Source organism: Rhinichthys klamathensis, unplaced genomic scaffold, assembly GCF_029890125.1.
Source record: "Rhinichthys klamathensis goyatoka isolate OS25496 unplaced genomic scaffold, OSU_Roscu_1.1 h1tg000003l_1, whole genome shotgun sequence".
Classification (NCBI taxonomy): domain Eukaryota; kingdom Metazoa; phylum Chordata; class Actinopteri; order Cypriniformes; family Leuciscidae; genus Rhinichthys; species Rhinichthys klamathensis.
In genome coordinates, this window is record NW_026606556.1 from 5,543,930 (window position 1) to 5,565,146 (window position 21,217).

Sequence of the window (21,217 nt, forward strand, 5' to 3'; positions counted from 1 at the left end):
AACCGTACCGAAGCGCTGGGATGTGACGCTGATGTGACTGTAATGGTAATGTCTGCCTTTTTTCACTGCGCTACCACACTTTAATGCTTGGATGTATTCCGAGTAGGAGTGTCGTATTCACGCCGCACGACTGCCTGAATCCAAATGAAGGAGACTGTGAAAAGATGGTGGCATCAAACAGCATTAGGACATCAGACACCCCTCTGAAGCGCACACACACACACACACACCTAATGGAAACAGACAGGTGTTCACTGGAGAAACAGGATCATACAACGTGTGCCAGCAATATATATATGACAAATAATGTACAGTCATTTACAATGGCAAGTCACGTACGTGGCTTATAAATAAACAAATAAATAAATACATGAATTTATTTGAGATTAAATTATTTAATAATTTCACTTTATAATTGCTTTCACTAGAAAACAATCGACACCGGATGAGCGGACTCATATTACAGAATTGCCATGGATTATGGCGAATATAGGAACAGTTAGGTTATAGAAGTAAAAACTTTAAAGACACACCTACTGTGATTTCTGAGGTTCATATGCTTTTGTTGCCATCAGCCCACATTACTTCAACTTATTTTTAAAATAATCATGTTTAACAGATGAATTTGTGGTGAAAATCTACATTACCCATGATAGTGTTGGATAAATTACTCTGAAAAAAAATGTAACAGTATAATGCATAAATGAATCTTGAAGTCCCCCTGTGGTGAAAATCAAGCTTTTAATGTTGTTTATATGTCTCTGTGGTGTTTTTAATATGCTTTAAGACAAACCATGTACAAATTCATGTCAACACCATTGCTGAGTATTTTCTCCTTAAAACTGCAGTGAAAAAAAGACGGTCCAAAGACCAATCAAACCAGGTGTGAGTGAGTGGAGGCGGGGCTCATTTGCATATTCATAGAACCGTGTATACTAAATGCGGCAAGGGTGTAGAGTTACATTCAAGCTATTTTAAGGCATGATTAATTTTTTTTTTCAAGGAAAAAACGTTTAAATGTCATTTTGGTGATCAAAGATGAGTTTGATATAGAATATATAGTCTATCATTTTGCAATACACTTCAAATATATTGTTTCTATAAATACAATCAGCAACTTGAAATGAAGTTTTATATTGTCCATCTTTTTTTAAATGATAGTCATTGGCAGTGTTTCATGCGATTGTAGTTTTTTCCCTCATTAAAGACGTTAATTACAGTCTTGTGCCTTTCTCTGATTTTCAAATGACAGCTTTAACGAGGGAACAAACTAAAAGATGTTAACTGTGCACTTTGAAATAACACTTATTTATTTGTTATTGCAAAATATGCACATATGAACAAATATTTAAGTACTGTAGTTTTAAAGCTTAAGGAGATTGACTGGATTATTCACAGTGCTCTTTTGGCACAGTTTGTTTGTTTCAATTCTCTGATTTGCTAGAGGTTTCTTTGCAGACTCATGGGTAATGTAGTTTCCCACCAGAAATTCTGCTCTTAAACACAATTAAATAGTGTGGGGGCTTGTACGTGTGAAATCCGGATGTGGCCCGGATCTGGGCCGACACTATGTTGCTGTCTGGGATGTGTAATAACTAAATAATAGTATTCCACTGCAAATTATGGCCATTCAATACTAACCATGTATATCTCTTTAATGTATTTGAATTGTCGGGTCAGACACAACAAGAACAAACAAAGCATTTAAAAAGATGTAAACTGATTTATTCAGGCATCAGGCCATCACATCAACTCATCTAACAGAGTATGCTGTTATCGGTTAAATACTCATTTATAAATAGACTGTACATCTGTAAAATAAATAATTCACTATTGCGTATTATAAGTCACTTGGTGTTTTAAGGTTTTTGTTCCAGCTCGGCGCTAAATGCTACAGGTCATGCGGTGTGAGACGTGCGCTCTTGCAGTGGTCGAGCACAACACATAGGCAGCTCCAGTATCACATCTCTGTCTCTGCCAGAAAGCTCTCGCCCAGGCCTGATGTCATCAGGACCATCTGGGAGCTGGAAGAGTCTGGAAGGGTCAGAGACAATTTGGTAAATGTTTGAAACGTATGAAAAGGCTACTCCAGATCTTAGTCTACAAAAGGTTCTTCCTTGCAGGGATAGTTCACATTCTTGTCCGGTGTATTTTTGGAGAATATCCTGGCCGCGCTTCCTCATATACACACTAGCAAAGTTTGGGGTCAGTAAGATTTTTTTTTATGTTTTTCAAAGTTTCATACTAAGGCTGCATTTATTTGATCAAAATACAGTAAAAACAGTTATGTTGTAAATATTATTGCAATTTAAAATAACTGTTTTCTATTTTAATATATTGTAGAATGTAATTTATTTCTGCGATCAAAGCTGGATTTTCAGCATCATTACTCCAGTCTTCAGTGTCACATGATCCTTCAGAAATCATTCTAATAGGCTGATTTGCTGCTCAAGAAATATTTCTTATCATTATCAATGTTGAAACATTCGTGCTGAGTATGTTTGTGGAAACCATGATTAATGTTTTCAGGATTCTTTGATGAATAGAAAGTGCAAAAGAACAGCATTTATTTGAAAGAATTGTTTTGTTACAGTGTATTAATTTCTTTACAAAAAAAAAATCTTACTGACTGGGACTGGGTCTTTCAGGCTCCAAAATATCTCTCAAAAACAGATAAAAGTAGTCCCTGCATCTTGTGGACCATATGCCAAATCAGTGTGGAACAAAAATGTCAGCTTTCCTTCTTAAGATCATCTTGCCCAAGCTCTGAAATTGACTATAAAAGTCTTGTGGACTATAAAAATGGGGCATTGACATCATTGGCCCTGTTTACACCTGGTATTAAGATGTGTTTTGGTCGATCGGATCACGAGTAGACGAGGGAGACACATTCCCGTTTACACCTGGTGTTTTAATCCGTCTCTTTTGTCCACTTTCAACCACTTCTGTCCTGTATTCTTCGAGGGGAGAGTCTATGGGCGAGTAAATGTATGGACTTTTTCAGATTTTTCGATCTAATGGACGAAATAAGCGGACGCAATTTACATATGAACGTGACCGGAGACGACGGAAAAACATACAGAGCATCAGCTTTAGTTTCGGCTCTGACAACCGCAAGACCAGCCGAACGCTGTGAGTGTGTTAGAAATCAGGAATGGTGAGAGAACATTGTGCTTGTTATGTTTTTCAAACTTGGGTCTTCAGCCGATAAAGTTTAAATCCCGTCTGGCTAGTGCTCTTCCCATAATGTTTATGCATTAGTTCAGTAGACGGAGAGAAGACGGTCTTTGGCTGTTTGAACACATGAGCGTTTACACTACGAAAGCAATCCGGTCAAATGCGTTTTCGACTAGCTCTGGAAGTGGTTGAAAGTGGTCAAGCTCAAAACATTTTAGACCCCGTTTACACCTGTATTTAGCATCGTCCACTTGTGATTCGATCGACCAAAGCGCATCTTAATACCAGGTGTAAATGGGCCTATTGATTGTACTGATATGGACTACTTGTTTGACACTTTTAAGGTGTTTTTTTTTGTTGTCATTTTGAAGCTTGACATCTCCAGTTCCCATTAACTTTCATTATATGGAAAGGAATGGTCGGGATATGCATCCAAAATTCACGTTTTGCTTAAAAAGTCATACAGGTTTAAAGCGGCATGAAGCTGAGCGATGACAGAATGATCATTTCTGGCTGAACTCTTCCTTTAACATGTATCTTTACTAATAATAACCTCTAAGTCTAAAGACTTCAGTACATACAGGACAGAGAACTCACAACTTGGCCATTATAAGAAATTCAAATTTCTATTTCGTAAGTAGTAAATGATCTCTCCTAAATAATGCATGAGAAATGTGAATTTCTGTACTTCCCTTTTGCCCCAGCCTCTTAGAACCAGTTACTGCAGGAAAGTCATCCACAAACAAAGAGGGGAAGAGAAAGCGGGAATCTAAGTGAAACAGTCTTGAAGCAAAGAGAACAGGCTGAGAGAGAGAGGCTGGGTCAGCCCTTACTGCTGTGGGGAACCCAGTTGGGTTTCTCCCTGGGGGTCACCGCGCTCCCGCGAGCCTCCCCGTCCTTCTCTTCCTCTTCCTCGCCTTCGGAGAGGAGATCCGAGATCTGCTGCTGCAGCTCCGGGCTGATGTCGTTCTCCGCCAGAACCAGGACACGCAGGCTGGTGGGGTAGTTCTCCACCATGTCTAGGAAGATCTGACCACAGAGGAACAAAGAAAGGCATGAGGAAAATGAATGTGCCCAAAACTGGGAGGAAATAAATACTTAAAGGCGTAGTTCGCTTCAGAATTAAAATTTCCTCAGCCCCCACGTCATCCAAGATGTTCATGTCTTTCTTTCTTCAGTTGAAAAGAAATGAAGGTTTTTGAGGAAAATATTACAGGACTTTTCTCCATATAGTGGACTTCAACGGTTATCAACGGGTTGAAGGTCCAAATGCAGCTTTAAAGTCTCTACACGATCCCAGCCGAGGAATAAGGGTCTTATCTAGCCAAACCATCGCTCATTTTCTAAAAATAAATACACATTTATATACTTTTTAACCACAATTGCTCATCTTGCACTCGCTCTTTACTAGCTGTTTACAAAGTGAACGTGCAAAGACTAAGTCAAAATTTAAAATAAAAGGTAAAACAACGATGTTGGACGATTTTGAAGTTGAAGGAGAAAATAAGATGGATTTTTTCGACCCTGCCCCAGCTTTTTGAACCGGAACACACGTAACCTTTAAACATGATTACGTAATGCGTGAAGTCGTGGACGTGCAAGACAAGAATTTGTGGTTAAAAAGTATATATAGATTTTTTTTTTTTTTTTAGAAAATTAGGGATGGTTTGGCTAGATAAGTCCCTTATTCCTCGGCTGGGATCGTGTAGAGACTTTGAAGCTGCACTGAAACTGCATTTTGGACCTTCAACCCATTGATAACCGTTGAAGTCCTCTATATGGAGAAAAGTCCTGGAATGTTTTCCTCAAAAACCTTCATTTCTGTATTCACCCCATCTCTTTTCATTTGCATAACTTTAATCAAAATTGTCAGAACTGCAAATCTTTGACTTCTGTTGACTACTTGTGTAGGACATACACTATATGTCAACTGTAAGTGGTATTTTTGGAAATTGGAAGTGTTTAGGAACAGCAGCAACTCGGCCACGAAGCGGAAGACCATGTAAAGTCACAGAGCGGAGTCACCGGGTGCGTAAAAGTGGCCAATGCTCTGCTGATTCCATAGCCGAACAGTCCAAACTTCATCTGGCATTAATATCAGCAGGAAAACTGTGCGGCGGGAGCTTCATGGAGTGGGTTTCCATGGCTAAGCAGCTGCATGCAAGCCTCACATCGCCAATTACAATGCCAAGCGTCGGATGGAGTGGTGTAAAGCATGCACCAAAGTTTGGTGGAGGGGGGATTATGGTGTGGGGGTGTTTTTCAGCGGTTGGGTTAGGACCCTTACGTCCAGTCAAGGGAAATCTTAATGCTTCAGCATACCAAGACATTTTGGACAATGCTATGCTTCCAGCTTTGTGGGAACAGTTTGGGGAAGACCCTTTTCTATTCCAGCATGGCTGTGCCCTAGTGCACAAAGCTCATGGATGAGTTTGGTGTGGAAGATCTTGACTGGCCCGCACAGAGCCCTGGCCTCAACCCCATCCAACACCTTGAATGAACTGGAATGGAGATAGCGAGCCAGGCCTTCGTGTCCAACATCAGTGCCTGACCTCACAAATGCTCTACTGGATCAATGGGCATTAATTCCCACAGAAACACTCCAAAATGTCGTGGAAAGCCTTCCCAGAGAAGTGGAAGCTGTTATAGCTGCAAAGGAGAGACCAACTCCATATTAATGACTATGTATTTAGAATGGGATCTCATTGCAGTCCCTGTTGTTGTAATGGCCAGGTATCCCAATACTTTGGTTTATATAGCGTATGACCTGTAAAGTCAGTGTCTTCTCTCGCCTCTGGCTCCCTGTGAGATTCAAATGTTTATCGGGATTCTCAGCTTAAAGGAGTAGTTCACTTTTTAAAAAACTTTTGCTGATAATTTACTCACCCCCATGTCATCCAAGATGTCCATGTCTTTCTTTCTTCAGTCGAAAAGAAATTAATGTTTTTGATGAAAACATTCCAGGATTTTTCTCCATATAATGGACTTCAATGGGAGCCAAACGGTTCAAGGTCTAAATTACCGTTTCAGTGCAGCTTCAAAGGGCTTTAAACGATACCAGACGATGAATAAGGGTCTTATCTAGAGAAACGATCTGTCATTTCAAAAATAAATAAAAAAGTTAAAGTTTTATAGGCACAAATGCTCGCCTTGCGAACTCTCCTGTTCGAACTCGTTCATCAAAATGAACGAATCTTTTTTCGAGTCATTGACTCGTTCATCAAAATGAACGAATCTTTTTTCGAGTCATTGACTCGTTCATCAAAATGAACGAATCTTTTTTCGAGTCATTGACTCGAAAAAAGATTCGTTCATTTTGATGAACGAGTTCAAACAGGAGAGTTCGCAAGGCGAGCATTTGTGCCTATAAAACTTTAACTTTTTTATTTATTTTTGAAATGACAGATCGTTTCTCTAGATAAGACCCTTATTCATCGTCTGGTATCGTTTAAAGCCCTTTGAAGCTGAACTGAAACGGTCATTTAGACCTTGAACCGTTTGGCTCCCATTGAAGTCCATTATATGGAGAAAAATCCTGGAATGTTTTCATCAAAAACATTAATTTCTTTTCGACTGAAGAAAGAAAGACATGGACATCTTGGATGACATGGGGGTGAGTAAATTATCAGCAAAAGTTTTTAAAAAAGTGAACTACTCCTTTAACTGCCCAGAACCATACAGAACCAAGAGACTTTCAGTGCTGAAAATAAAATGAAATTAGTCAGAAATATTCAATAAATAAACAAGCGATGAAAGGAAGTTCAGCAGTATTCAATGAATGATTGGCGTTCCAGTGTGCCTTAAGGTGCGGTTATATTAGCGAAAGTGGGCAGGAAAGTAGCGATTACCTTGTATGCATCACGCATAATTCAACACTGATTTAATTTAGAAAATGGCTGAAGTGGAAAAAGAATAGGGTTTAGTGGGCAAAAAGCCATTGTCTGTTGTCAATAGCGTAGCGATGTATGAAGCACAGCTGGCATCGATTCACTTTCAAACCAAGCAGCTTTCTCTCGACGCCCGATCACGTGGATTCCCATTAAAACGACTGGGTTTTGCAGGTGAAAAGTAAACGACACTGCGCCTTTACGCTGGCCATTTCTGCACTCATTTGCATAAAAGGTTGTGTTGCTCCACATTATCATCAAATCAGTACAATGTTCGAATACTTAATAATCATGAACAGATTACTATGACTGAAATATTATTACAGTTTAAAATAACCTTCTTTTCATCTGAATATATTGTAAAATGTAATGTATTCCTGTGATCAAAGCTGAATTTTAAGCACAAATACCCGGATGACCCGCTGAGATTCTGCAACCAATGAGCACTTTACCATCCAATGACATCAAGAGAGATGAGCAGCTATCAAGTTCTCTATCAAAGACTTGGTGTCTTTTCAGGAAAAAGCCTTCAATTACAGCCTTCATGAGAGGATCACACACACTGGAGAACAAACACGGAGATCACAAATAAGAAATGTTCTGTACAACCTTGCCCTCTAGTGGAGAATTATGAAGACAAAAAACCCTCTAATTATACAGTCCCAAAGGATGCAGAGAAGGTTTTTAAACTAAGGAATAGTTCATCCATCTACTGAATTTGATAGGTCATATTGTATTGACCCTGTGGTGTTTTCTTTCTTCCATGAAACGCATAACATCTCATTTTGTGTTTCATAGAAGAAAGATAATAACGTGAGGCTGCAATGACGTGAAGATGACAGAGGTATTATGGCTTAAAGTTGTGCTTAATCCATTTTTTTTTCTCCACAGTGCTATTTTTCTGCAGGTGGTGATAGGAAAAGGTTTAGGATTACTCATCTGGTTTATGAAGTGCATATCTGATCTACATGCCCAATCTCCTTTCAATTGTAAAATCAATGTAGTCACTGCACAGATTATCTTGTATGCATCACACATAATTCATCACTGATTTAATTTAGAAAATGGTTGAAGTAGAAAAAGAATAGGGTTTATTCTTGCAGAAATGTCCATGGCAGGTTCTTTTATAACTTTTTTTTTTAGTTTTTTTTTTAAGAATTGCAACCTATTAGGCATTTATACAGATTTTGGAGTGCAACTAAATATCATACGGTGTTCTAGCTTAATAGAATAATTCTCCCAAACATAAAAATTCTCATTATTTACTCTCATCATTTGTTTCTTCAGTGGAATTTTGAAGAATAGGCTGTCATCAGGATATTCTTAAGACATTTTCACGATACCATTCAAAAGTTTGGAGTCGGTAATAGTTTTTTTTTAGTTTTTTAAAGAAGTCATTCTGCTCACCAAGACTGCATTTCATTGATCAATACAGTAAATTGGCAATCACCATCACACACCTGCAGGTGATAGGTGTGTGTGGGGGAAAATAGACCAAATGGTTAAAAAAAAAGAAAAAAAGAGCATCCTTGCAAATGAGCATCACAATTTTATTAGCAACGTTTCGGTCATATGCCTGATGAAGGTCCTGAGACTGAAAGGTTGCTAATAAAAGGTTAATACTCATTTGCAAGTATTGATAGTGTGCGGGAATTCCTCGTTTTTTTATTGATCAATACAGTAAAAACAGTAGCCTAGTATTGTAAAATATTATTACAGTTTAAAATAACCATTTTTTCATTTGAATATATTGTAAAATGTAATGTATTCCTGTGATCAAAGCTGAATTTTCAGCATTATTACTCCAGTCTTCAGTGTCACATGATCCTTCAGATTTGCTGCTCAAGAAACATTTCTGATTATTATCATCATCCCTCTTCTTATCTTTGTTTTTCTGGTTTCTTTGATGAATAGAAAGTTTAAAAGAACAGCATTTATTTAAAATATATAAAAATGTAGCAAAATTAGAAATGTCTTCACTGTCACTTTTGATCAATTTAAAGGAGCTGTATGTAAGAAATGTATTTCAATTAATCATAAAATGGCCCTGATGTGTCTCTAGACATTAAGAAATCATGTTCATTTAAAATACTTATATCACTGACAACAGTAGTACGGCCACGATATTGTCATTTAAAAAGTGAAGTTGCAGCCCTCAACTGATGTTGATGTTGTCATCTTGTGTTTTGGCCTGAAGCCCCACCCTCCACCTATCTACCAATCACGAAGTCAGTAGTGTTTCGGCATCCGGGTTGCCAGCTCTGCTCTAGTTGAAAGCTCCTTGTAGCAGCCTATGTTCCTGCTGGATCCTGCAGCCTATCTGGCAACCTCGAGTCAGGGGGGAGGGGGAGGGGATACACCGCTCTACAGTAATTTGAAAGTGATTGCAGTACCAATTTTGGCCACAATCTTACATACAGCTCCTTTAATGCATCCTTGCTGAATAAAAGTATTTTTTTAAAGCGTACTGACATCAAACTTTTGAACATTAGTGTAACGTTTATGTTCACAGATGAAAGAACGTCATACAGCTTAGAGGTGGGCGATATGAGCAAAAATTCATATCACAATATTTTTCACTGTCCGGACGATATCGATATTATATTGCGATATGAGAAAAAAAAATTGGAATCACATTTTAGTACACCTTAGTTAAATTACAGGCAAAATATGTATTTTAACCCTATTACTAGAAAAAGGTGAGGGATTTAATTGGACATAGACCTGAAAAATCTTTTTTTATTGTGCCATTGTTTTTCTCAAAAAGTGCAAACGTGCAACATGAGGTAGGCCTGAATTCACTAGTTATCTCTTTCCACTTTTTATTTTGCGGGGGTCGAATAATTCCTTCGTTAATAATTCGTAAGATGAGTAACACTGGAGTTTGGTTTATTGAATACGTTATAATCAATAAATATGAAATACTGTGATTTCAGAGAGGTTTGACACTTAGGCCTAATTGAAGACAACATTATGTTAACCGAGAAGTTTTTGTATAGAGAAGTAGGCTACATCCTGCTAATTCAGTGGTGAGAATTTAATTGTTGTTTTTATATAAATTGTTGTCCATTTATCGAACTTCCATACCTCTTATATAGTAATTATATATTACTATGTATCAATTTACTAATGCTCGGACACACGCGGTCTCTCTCGCTGTCGATCGCGGAGTTCGCTTCGCTTTTATCCCGTCCGGCGCCTCATAGACAGACGCTGTGTGTGCGTGTGTGACAAGACGGAGTGACACACTGTCACAGTGACAGAGAATGAATACACTTCGTGTTTTAAATAGCGTAAAAAAATAATAATAATAACGAAACGCATTATGTGGCGGTCGGTGTTGATTCTGTGGCGCATCGCCACGAATTAGTCTGTGTGTGGTGGGAAACACTGGACTGTTACCGTGCTCTCAGTGTTTGATTATTAATGCCTGTGCATCACGCGAGTTGGACACAAGAGGAAAAAGTTAAGTTCAGCCTCGACTTTGTATCGTCATTAGTAGTGTTATTTTAACGTTGTAAAGAGTACCAAATTGAACAAAACAATATAACTACAAAATTTGAATTTATGAATATCTAACGGTATTCTCGGTATCGCAAAATCCATATCATGGTACAACATAATACCGGTAGTCACGTTCATACCGGTATAGCGCCCACCCCTAATACAGCTGTTGAAATATGGAGGGTGAGTAATTTTTTTATTAATAATTTTGAACTATAAGGCATGTAATATTCTTAGCCTGCATATTATTCTAAATAATAATGTAATGTAATGTAAAAATAATAACGTAAATATTAACCAACAACAATAACAAAATCCTTCAAAAATAATTCATTTGAATAAATATATTGTTCCAATCCAATCTGACTTCTGACCTGTAATGCTGCCTGAATCATAATCATACACTGTTTGTTCATTGGCCAGAGGAGAACTGTGAACTATGACGCTATTTCCCCCCCCCCCATTCTGTCTCCTGATGAAGTTTTGGTTCCTTGTCACTGTCGCCTTTGGCTTTTGGCTTTTGGCTTGCTTAGTTTAATATTCAACAATAATATTGATCTGCCTGCATTGACACCATTATATGAGAACTGAACTGAGCTGGACGATGACATTGCTGTTTTCTCCAGAGCGGCTATATATATATATAAATGAACTAAATTAATACCTTTTTTACAACATAAATGAACCATCACTGAACTTACTTAAGCTGGACCATGACGCTATTTTCTTCTAGATCTGCTGTACAGCAGAAACAAACTTTGTTGCATTATTTTCCTGTTATCTCTGTAAAGCTGCTTTGAAACAATCTGTATTGTAAAAAGTGCTATATAAATAAAGGTGACTTGACTTGTTTCATGAAGCAGTTCTGAGTTTGCAATGTACCTGTGCTGACTGATTGGTGAGTCCGGTTCCCTCCAGGTCCAGAACTTCAAGAGTTCGACTGGATGCGACAGAGACAGCCAACATCCCAGCGATGTGATCCCCTGGAAACCACAAGCAGAGGGAAAAGCTGAGACAGGCGTCTCAGAGTCCAACCTGCAAACCTAGCGCTTTTCAAACAAAGAGCAAACCCTGCATTTCTCCAGCAGAAACATTTGTACGCTTGGCTGGCAGTTTCATTCGCAGTCAGCAAAATAAATGTCTTAATATATACACTGGGACATCTACACCTGCCACTATACTTCAGGGAAATACTTTTGAATTAATTGTTAAATAGATTTATGTGTCAAGCCAAGCGTATAAACGATTAAAAATGCTATACAGTAAATGTCCAAAATTTAAATTGGCCTGAAAACAAATCCCTGATCGAATTTCCTGTCAGTTTAGCGGTATCTGTGTATCATGGCCAGCACATATCCATACCTCAAAACCGCAGAAGATCACTCACCTAAGGGATTGTAGTCAAGGTTGAGGACCCGTAACTGTGAGCTGTGAGCCACGGCGACGGCCAGTCGAGCCCAACCCTGGCTGCTGATGGCTGGGTTAGCACTCAGTGTCAGCTCTTTAAGCCCTGTGCAGTATTATTGATCGCACTGTTGATTCATAATAGCTCCCAGCATGCTTCTAGATCTAAAGCTACTTTCCCTAACATTCTCTCAAAGTAATGAACAAACTTTCTTCCAGTAACATTAAAGCAACACCAAGTAACTTTTCCTCTGCGGTCGCCCTACAGGTTGGAAGTGGAATTGTCCATTACCGCTGTCGTAGATAATTTAGCCTAGCGCAGCCTACTGTCGCACACACGCTCGCTGTTTATCCAGCGCCGGCTTTGGAATGAACGATGTCCACAGGCAAGGTAGAGTATGTTGCATGATTTCATGAAAGTGTGATGTATTGCGACATCAGAAACGAAGAAAAACAAAATAATGACTATTGTAACGCTTGACGTAAAGCAAGTCAAATTTGTAGTTTTCTTATGTCTCGTTAGAACTACAGAAACGCGACCCGATCTGGCAATCTTACATAGCGTGGTTATAGCAGATATAGGACCGCACAGCGGAGGCATAAGTGCCATTTTACCCTGTTACGACTTAATGAACCACTGAAACCATTTTGGAAACATTATTTTAAGGTAAAAAAATCTTACTTAGTGTTGCTTTAATAGAATGTTCCTTCAGTTTTCTGGTCCTTAATAATATTCTCAAAATGTTGGCACAAAAACATTATCTATGAAAAGTTTTTTTTTTTTTTTTCTGAATTGGACGATCGTGTAACATTTTTAAATGTTAATAGTTGTTTCAGAATATTCAGAGAACAATAAAAAGTAAGTCTAAAGGCCTGTTCACACCGGGACGAATTTCGCGCGCGATATTCGCCGACGTTTAACGCCTCGTGACTAAACAAAGGGCGCCAATGTGAGTGTGCACACCGACACGAAAAACGCCACGTGTAAAAGCGTAATTTTTTTCAAAAACGCCTCGGGTTTGTTTTTTTAGTTTGACGCACCGCGTCAAAAACTATCCGACCAATGAGATTGGCGCTTTTGCTCACGTGTCTGGAGCTTCTGAAGTTACAGTAAAACACAACTTGGGGGCGCTCAAACACAAAACGGTCTTGCCGAGCACACATACGTAACGGCGAAGAAGATATACGCCAAGTAGCGTCTACACTGCCGGGAAGAAATAAGACGAGGAAGATGCAAGGCAAGATGAATGTAGAGCTGCTGGTCTCGTTGCTGTCGGAACATAAAGAACTATATGACAAACGCGACAGCGACTACAAAAATCTTGATAAAAGAGAATGTTATGGAGTGGTATTGCAGAGCAAATGGGCGCCATCTAATGTCAGGGAATGAATTTGCATGTTCACTCGGCTCATCGTCAGCGAAAATCGCTTGGGTGTGAACACAAAAAAGCGTTGAAAAACGCTGCCGAATAACGCGCGCCGATATTCGTCCCGGTGTGTACGAGCCTTAATAATCGAAATTGAATGTTTCCTTAAGGTTCCCATAACCAAGAAAAACTGGACGCTTTGAACGTTCAGAGAACATTAACGGTTTAAGGACATATTTGTGTTTGCTGGAATTACAGTATTTTCAAACTTATTGAAAACCTTACACACAGCCTACAAACAGCTATTTCAACTACAGAAACAGGTTATCTCATTTATCATTTTAAGAAAGTGGAGAAAATGTGTTTTGAAACACGTTTTCCTGTTTTCGCTGTGTGTTCACACTGATAAATGTGCCAAAGCACTGAGAGAGTGCAGCAGAACTACAAAACATGTACAGTATATCAGTTTTGCACAAATGCTGTATATTTCTGACATATTTAATGGCATATTTATTCAGCCAATGTAAAAGTACTGTAATATACTCCACTTAACATAACATATATAACTACTTAGTTAACCTCAATGTATCACGGGTTTTTGTATGGAAAGCTGTGATGTTTTACCCGATTTAGCTCCATCCGGAGGAAGCATGCCACAAATGATGCGGATGGCCTCATCTCCCAGCATGCAGTCCCCCAAATCCAAGGACACCAGGGAAGGGTGAGTGGAGAGCGCTCCATTCAGGGTGACCAGTCCTGCATCTAAAAGTGGACTTCCGTGGAGACTATAAGGGGCAAAGTGAACAGAGATGGACATTACGTTCTGTGCTAAATTTGCATTCCCTGAAGAAAATGGCGGCAACACATTAGTGTTTTACATTGTGTGATTTGTTCCAGAAACGTTTTTTTGTTATGCTGGTTGAAAGTCTCTTCACACCCTGATGGCAATCACTAAGTTAAGTGGTCTAAATGTATTTATATGTATATATCGTCTGTGGAAGGCGTAGGACCATAAAATGTTTGTCCAATCATTGCTTTAGGTCTGAATGCAATGGTACGATGTCCTATCTGCCTGTCAACATGTATTCCCATACGTCCGCGCACCTGCTCGCGCAGACATCACATGTCGTCACTGAGCACCACAAACGAAACAGCAGCCGCCTTTTCTTGAACCAAAACAACGAGCTTAGGCCCGGTGTCCACCAAAGCGTTTTTTCACGCGGCTGCTGGCGCATTTTTCCAATTGTTTTCAATGGGAGCGCCGCGTTTTTAGAACGCCATGAGCGTAACGAGGCGCTGAGCGTGTATTTAACGCTCAAGCACTGAACGCCCGGCGGTTTTTACCGGTCGCCGAGAGTTGAAGAATGTTCACCTTTGGGTAAAACGCAGCGCTCATCACTGTCACTTTTTACCCAGCCGTCCAATCACAGTGGAGGAGGGGAGGGGCTAATACCACACCGACCAACCGCCACATTCTGCTTGTACAACGTCAACAGATGACAAAAACAAGCACAATAACGGAACAAAATTATTTAAAACAAGAGCCAGACCAAATACTTTTCATTGTATCGACATTTTAATTCCGTATCATAACAAGCAAAGCGTCTCAACTCAAAATAATGCTGCGCTGACAAAGCGCTCTCAAGCGCCCACAGCTAGGTGTTTTCAGCAGAGCGCCGCCAAGCGCCTTTGGTGGCCACACGGCCTAACGCTGCGTTCACACCTCGACTACTGTAATTTGGATGGAAGTGATGGAAATTAGGGCTGCAGCTATCCATTATGTTAGTAATTGAGTATTCTACCGATTATTCCTTCGATTAATCATGTAATCGGATAAAAAATGTGGTAATAAAAATAGATCCAAGTGAACCACAGCCTTTAAAATGACTTAAAAAACAAATATATAATAACAAGCTATAATAATTGGTTCAAATAAAGTATGAAAGTAAGTAATCATATGGGTTTTATTGAACAACACTGTTAAAATACACCATGTAAAATAAATATTAACTCGGTAGTGGTATTAACATTAAGTGAGATGACATCTGACGCACAGAGGCCAATGGCACATGTCACTATGCTTAGTGACACATCCGGTCTTCATCGGCACGACACCTGACTGACACCGAGGCGCAGAACATGTTGCTGTACATTGTGACACCTCCAGTAGTGACTGACAGTGACAGATGAAATGAGCTGACGTCATTGTGACACAAAATCCTAAATAAATAGCCTAATTAAGTGACATTTTAAATATCAATTAAATGCATAAAGTCAGTAATATTTTTTTCAAACGTGTTATTTGTGTCACGTCTGTATTTGGGTGTCATGTGCCACTGAATGGTTTGTAATACCAGTGCTTTATGTAGTTTATCACGCCCATTCTAGGAAAGACTACTAATATTCACTTCTAATAACGCATTAACAATCGCATCCGTTACTGTAAACCTACTCAGTATAAGTAAGCCTAAGTGTAACACTGGTCAGCACAAGATTCTCAACCATGGCTTTAATATTTCAATAATAATTTTATGGAATTATGTATAATAAATAAAATTCATTTTTGTTGTACACATTAACTCAGCGATGTAATAAATCGTATGTTTGACCGCATAAAGCATTGTTCTGCAAGTATTCAATTGTTCAAATTGTTCCCCAATTGTTCTGCAAGTGGCACATGACGCAACCCAATGGCACATCTCAAGTTGTAGTGACACATGCCACTATATCCACTGGCTAAAACTGACATGTCTCATTATGTTGTGGCACCTCCAGTAGTGACACCTACAGCTGTCTGCCAGAGTAGATTATGTAACATACGCACTTAACTGCAGAACGGTATTTAATGTTGCTGCCAAACATATGATTAATTACATCATGGAGTTAATTTGTACAACAAAAGTGAATTTTATTTATTGAAATTATTTTTGAAATATTAAAGCTATGCTGAGGAAGGTCCTCCCAAGGTGCAGGACCTTCCTCAGTGTAGCTTTAATATTTCAAAAATAATTTTATGGAATTATTATTTATGTAGCTTTAATATTTCAAAAATATTTTGAATTTTGAACAAAAAGTTTGTTGAATTTTTTAAATGCACTTTTTTGCACTTGTATTTAAGAAGATTGCTAGTATCTCGGCATGTAGGCTGATCCTTTTTGGATAGCGGACTAACACATTTTTTTTTAATGAAATCTGAGAACTTTCTGTTCCTCCATTGACAGCTACGCAACTGACGCTTTAAAAAGTTCATAAAGAGAATAGAGATCATAAAAATAATCCATATGATTTGAGTGGTTAAGTCCAAATTCTCTGAAGAGATTCGATTGGTTTATAATGATGAACAGATTGAATTTAAGCTTTTATTCACAGTGAAACATTGATCAGCAAAGCTCAACCCACCGAACCTGCTTGACGTGCGAGAACAAACCTCATTGGTTCTTACAGAAGCTGCTGCAACACAAGAATGAACCTCATTGGTTCTTGCGTAACACGAGAATGAACATCATTGGTTCTTGCGTAACACGAGAATGAACCTCATTGGTTCTTGAAAAAGCTTAATCTAGAGAATGAACTTTATTGGTTCACCCTCACACATCAAGTAAACATGCTTGCATTTACCATAAATCAACTGATGTGTGAGTTGATGAATGTTTATGTGAATAAAAGCCCAAATTCAATTTGTTCATCATATAAAGCGATAGTGTATCTTCAGAAAATGTTGGACTAAACCGCTAAATTCATATGGATTAGTTTTACATCTCTTTGTGAACTTTTTAATGCGTCAAAGTGGTAGTTGCGTAGCTGTCAATGGAGGAACAGAGAGATCTCAGATTTCAACAAAAAGATCTTCATTTGTGTTCTGAAGATGAGCGAAAGTCGAGTTTGGAGCAACATGAGGGTGAGTAATTAATGACAGAATTGAACTATCCATTTAAGTCTGTTTGTCAAAGTAAAAACAGTCTCTCGAAATGGCTATTCCTTAAGTCGCAAAGACTGCTCGCTTATAGAAAAGTAGTACATTAGCACACTTCCCGATAATATCGCTTGAGTAAGCGCGATAATATTGTCGTTCGCTTGCCTAAATAAAGATTTCTTTCGGAAACACTCACAAGAGGGTCTGAATGGATCTGTTGGCCTTCAGCGCATCTGCCAGATGCTTGGTCCGGCCGATGGTGGACACCACGCCGAGGTTCAGGTTGAGCTGAGCGAGGGAGTGTGACTCTGCGACGCCGCGACACACACGGCCGAAGTCTCGGTCCGACAGCTGACAGCCGCGCACGGACAGCAGGCGCACGCTGTTCTCCTTCAGGCTGTCGCAGATGTCTTTCACCTCCGCGCAGGACAGCGCCTCTCCGGTTATCTGGATAGAGCCCGGCAGCATCTCGGTCGGTGGTGTCAGGCTTGACTAACGCGCATTATGGATCCAGCCGACGCCAGAGCACCAGCGACAGGCTCGGGGTAACGCGGAAGGTGGTGCTGCTGCTGCTGCTGCTGCTGTTTCAGCGTTTTGTGGTTCCCCTGTGTTCGCCTCCCGACATGATGCTTGGGGATCCTCAAGGCTTCGGTCTCTGCAGCATGGACCTAAGATGACGATGCTGGTGCTGTCGGATACTATGCATGCACTAAATGTCGCTCGCATTAGATTGTTCCCATCTCACTAACACCACCATTCAGGCATTAGGCGACTCCAGGCTTGAGGTAATCCGGCTGACAGCTGATGATGGTGGGATTGGCCACAAGGAGAGAAGAACGTGTCTCTGTGTGGACGCGCGCGTGTGTGTGAACGGAAAATGGTGCGCGAGCTCTTGAGGTGACGAGTGTTGCCTACATACCGATTATAACTTGGGTCGTGGAAGTAGGTTGCATATACTGCATTAGAAAATAGATCACTGGGACAAGTTGTCACACATTTTACCCCAGTGAATAATTGTCTGTGTAGGTTTTATTTTTGAAAGTGAATTTTTGTATAAATAAATACTTAAATAAATGAATTGTAGTGCTGTCAAATCGATTAATCGCATCTAATAAAAGTGTGTTTAAACTATATATACACACACCATGACACACACACACATAGCCTATAGTGTAGGGCTAAATTCTACGCCCTTGGTGTAGGCTATACTGTATACACACACAACTATTATATAAAGACAAACTGAATTTCTGTATGGACACATGGCCTGTACCGACAAATAAATAAATATTTAAATAAATAAATTGTAGTGATGTCAAATTGATTAATCGCATCTAACATAATATATATATATGTATGTATATACACACACATATATATATATATATGCACGCAAATATTATATAAAGACAAACTTGTATGTTAGATGCGATTAATCGATTTGACCCCAATAATAAAAAATATATATATATTCACTGTTACCTGTGAAAAAGAGATAATACAGAATTGGCTACAGTTCAACCACTGCCTTCATTGTCTGTTTCGGACTGGTGTCTGAATGTGTCAGTTTTATTGTGTTCACTTGTTGCAACTGCTAAATACCGGTACAAAACTTTATTAGAAGGTGCATTTAATAAGCTTCATCTAACTGCAGCTCTGTGGCACACGTGAGACTTCTGAATAATATATTGAATGGATCCACATGGATGTCACTTGTCTTTCCCTCAGCAACAGTCTGAGGATGTGAAGGTGGATAGTATAACCAATTGTACCCACAGCGTTTCTGGTTGCATGGCCCTATCTCTGTGACAGTCTCAGTGAGAGCAGGGAAATGTGAGCCCTGAGTTAAACAAACACAATGAATTCCTAATGCAGCCCAGTGTGTGGACTCACCTCAGCTTACCCTGATCAGCGCTATCACAATGACACCGCAACCAAGCACAGAAAGAGTACATTTAAATGGAATGGTGCATTTAAAAATTAAAATGAATTTTGTGTGTGTGTGTGTGTGTGGAAGATTTAAGTTCTGAGTGACAGTGGCAAAACAACATTTTGCTGCAGCATTTTCAGACATTTCAGAACTTCAGTCTATGGAAATGGTATCAGTGATTAAAACATGGTTTAACATCTTAACATCAAGTCTTGAATTGATTGCACATATGGCTAAATGGATACTTATGTTACTGTTATGCCATTTTTGGAGCTTTTTTGATGACTATGAAAAGACATTGTATGGAAAACAGCTGCATAAAGATTCTTCAAAATTGTCCTTTTGTGGTCCACTGTAAAAATAGCAGTTTATATGACTTTGTTTGGACCGACATGAGGGTGAGTAATAGAATTTGTTTTGGGTAACTATTTCTAAGTTTCTATAAGTTTTAAGATTGACATAAATCTTTCTAATGATACAATAATAGCTTCTGTCACCTAAATATCCATGAATAGGGGTGTCATGCACCTAATTTTATTATTTATTTCAGGAAACACAATAGTGTCACCGTGTTCAGTTTGTTTCTCTTCAGTCACCATGGACACTAATCATCACAGCTGTTCCTCTTTTAGTTAATTATCTTTGTGTATTTAAGTTCCTGCTTGAGTTCAGTTCTTGCTCCGGTATTGTTATGTATCACACGTTGGCTATTATCCTTGTAATATTTATCTAATAAACCTTGTATACCTTCTTCATCGTCTTCCTTGAACTTTACAAATAGGCCCTTGCATTTAAACTTCAAAGTGTTGTCATCGGGACTGTTTAAAAGCATATATTCTTTTCTATTCTTTGAAAGCATTTGTTTAAAGGGGTCACATCATATTTTAAAAAATACCCCAATACCTAACATGAGGGTGAGTAATTGATGATGATATAATTTTTTAGATTATTGAATTTGTTTTTGGGTAACTGTTCCTTCAAGTTTAAAGATTTACCTGAATCTTTGGAATAATACAAGAAAGGAAATGAAAACAGAGACTGACTCTGCATGCACGTTTTTTTGTTTTTTTTTTGTTTTTTACATAACCACGAAGATTATATTAAATAAGCATTTATTTAAAGGGACCATGTCATAATTTTTTATAAGCCCACTAAGATCCACTTATAATGTTTTTTTATTAAGCTGAATGATTAATACGGCCTAAAATGAACACTTGAGTATATGAAACGGTGTCAATCACCAGTTGGCCAGTAACATTTTTATGAATTCTAGCAATGCAATATTGTGAGAACATGAGAGCAAACATGAACGACGCTCGGATTGATGGACCAGCGCTGCATCGAAAGTTTAAGCCGTGCCAATTTAAACATGCAAGTGCAAGAAGAAGCAAAAGTTTGAACGCAATTTGTTATTCACAAGTGGTGTGGGAAGTTTCTGTGCGCAAAAGCGGTCGCCCAGAAAGCTGTGACTCAGACAGCGCAAGAATACTGAATTGAGCTGTTTAAAAAAAGTGAGTGTTTCAACGAGTATCCTAGTAAACATAGTCAAGTCAAGTCACCTTTATTTATATAGCACTTTTTACAATACAGATTGTTTCAAAGCAGCTTTACAGAGATAACAGGAAAATAATGCAACAAAGTTTGTTTTTAGAAGAAAATGGCGTCATCGTCCACTTTAAGTAAGGCAGATCAATAATATGGTTGAATATTAAATGTCCCCAACTAAGCAAGCCAAAAGTCAAAGGCGACAGTGACAAGGAACCCAAACTCCATCAGTGACAATATCGAGAAAAAAACCTTGGGAGAACCCAGGCTCAGTCGGGGCCAGTTCTCCTCTGGCCAGTGAACGAACAGTGAATGATTATGATTCAGGCAGCATTACAGGTCAGAAGTCAGATTGGATCAGAACATTCAGAATATTATCCAGTTCCATCTGGTTAGAGATCGGAGTCACGCCAGTATGGAGACAAGTTTGTTGAGGATCAGTGCCGATGGCTGTCGTGTCGATGAGGCCTTCACAGGGCTGATGAGGCTG

General features: G+C 39.0%; 1 protein-coding gene across 2 annotated transcripts; it reads right to left on the minus strand.

Moving 5' to 3' along the window:
* Nucleotides 1-1,755: 1,755 nt before the first annotated feature.
* lrrc73 (leucine rich repeat containing 73) lies at nt 1,756-18,161 on the minus strand. 2 transcript variants are annotated; one of them, XM_056250100.1, is made up of 6 exons: nt 17,449-18,161; nt 13,964-14,124; nt 11,956-12,078; nt 11,451-11,551; nt 4,011-4,206; nt 1,756-2,034 (listed from the first exon to the last, which is right to left on the minus strand). In XM_056250100.1, exons 1-6 carry the CDS (start codon nt 17,718-17,720, stop codon nt 1,961-1,963), a joined length of 927 nt encoding a protein of 308 aa, XP_056106075.1. In that variant the 5' UTR covers nt 17,721-18,161; the 3' UTR covers nt 1,756-1,960. The 2 variants fall into 2 exon arrangements, with proteins under 2 accessions (XP_056106075.1, XP_056106066.1); XM_056250091.1 differs by lacking the exon at nt 1,756-2,034 and adding an exon at nt 3,605-3,898.
* Between the last annotated feature and the right edge of the window lie 3,056 nt (nt 18,162-21,217).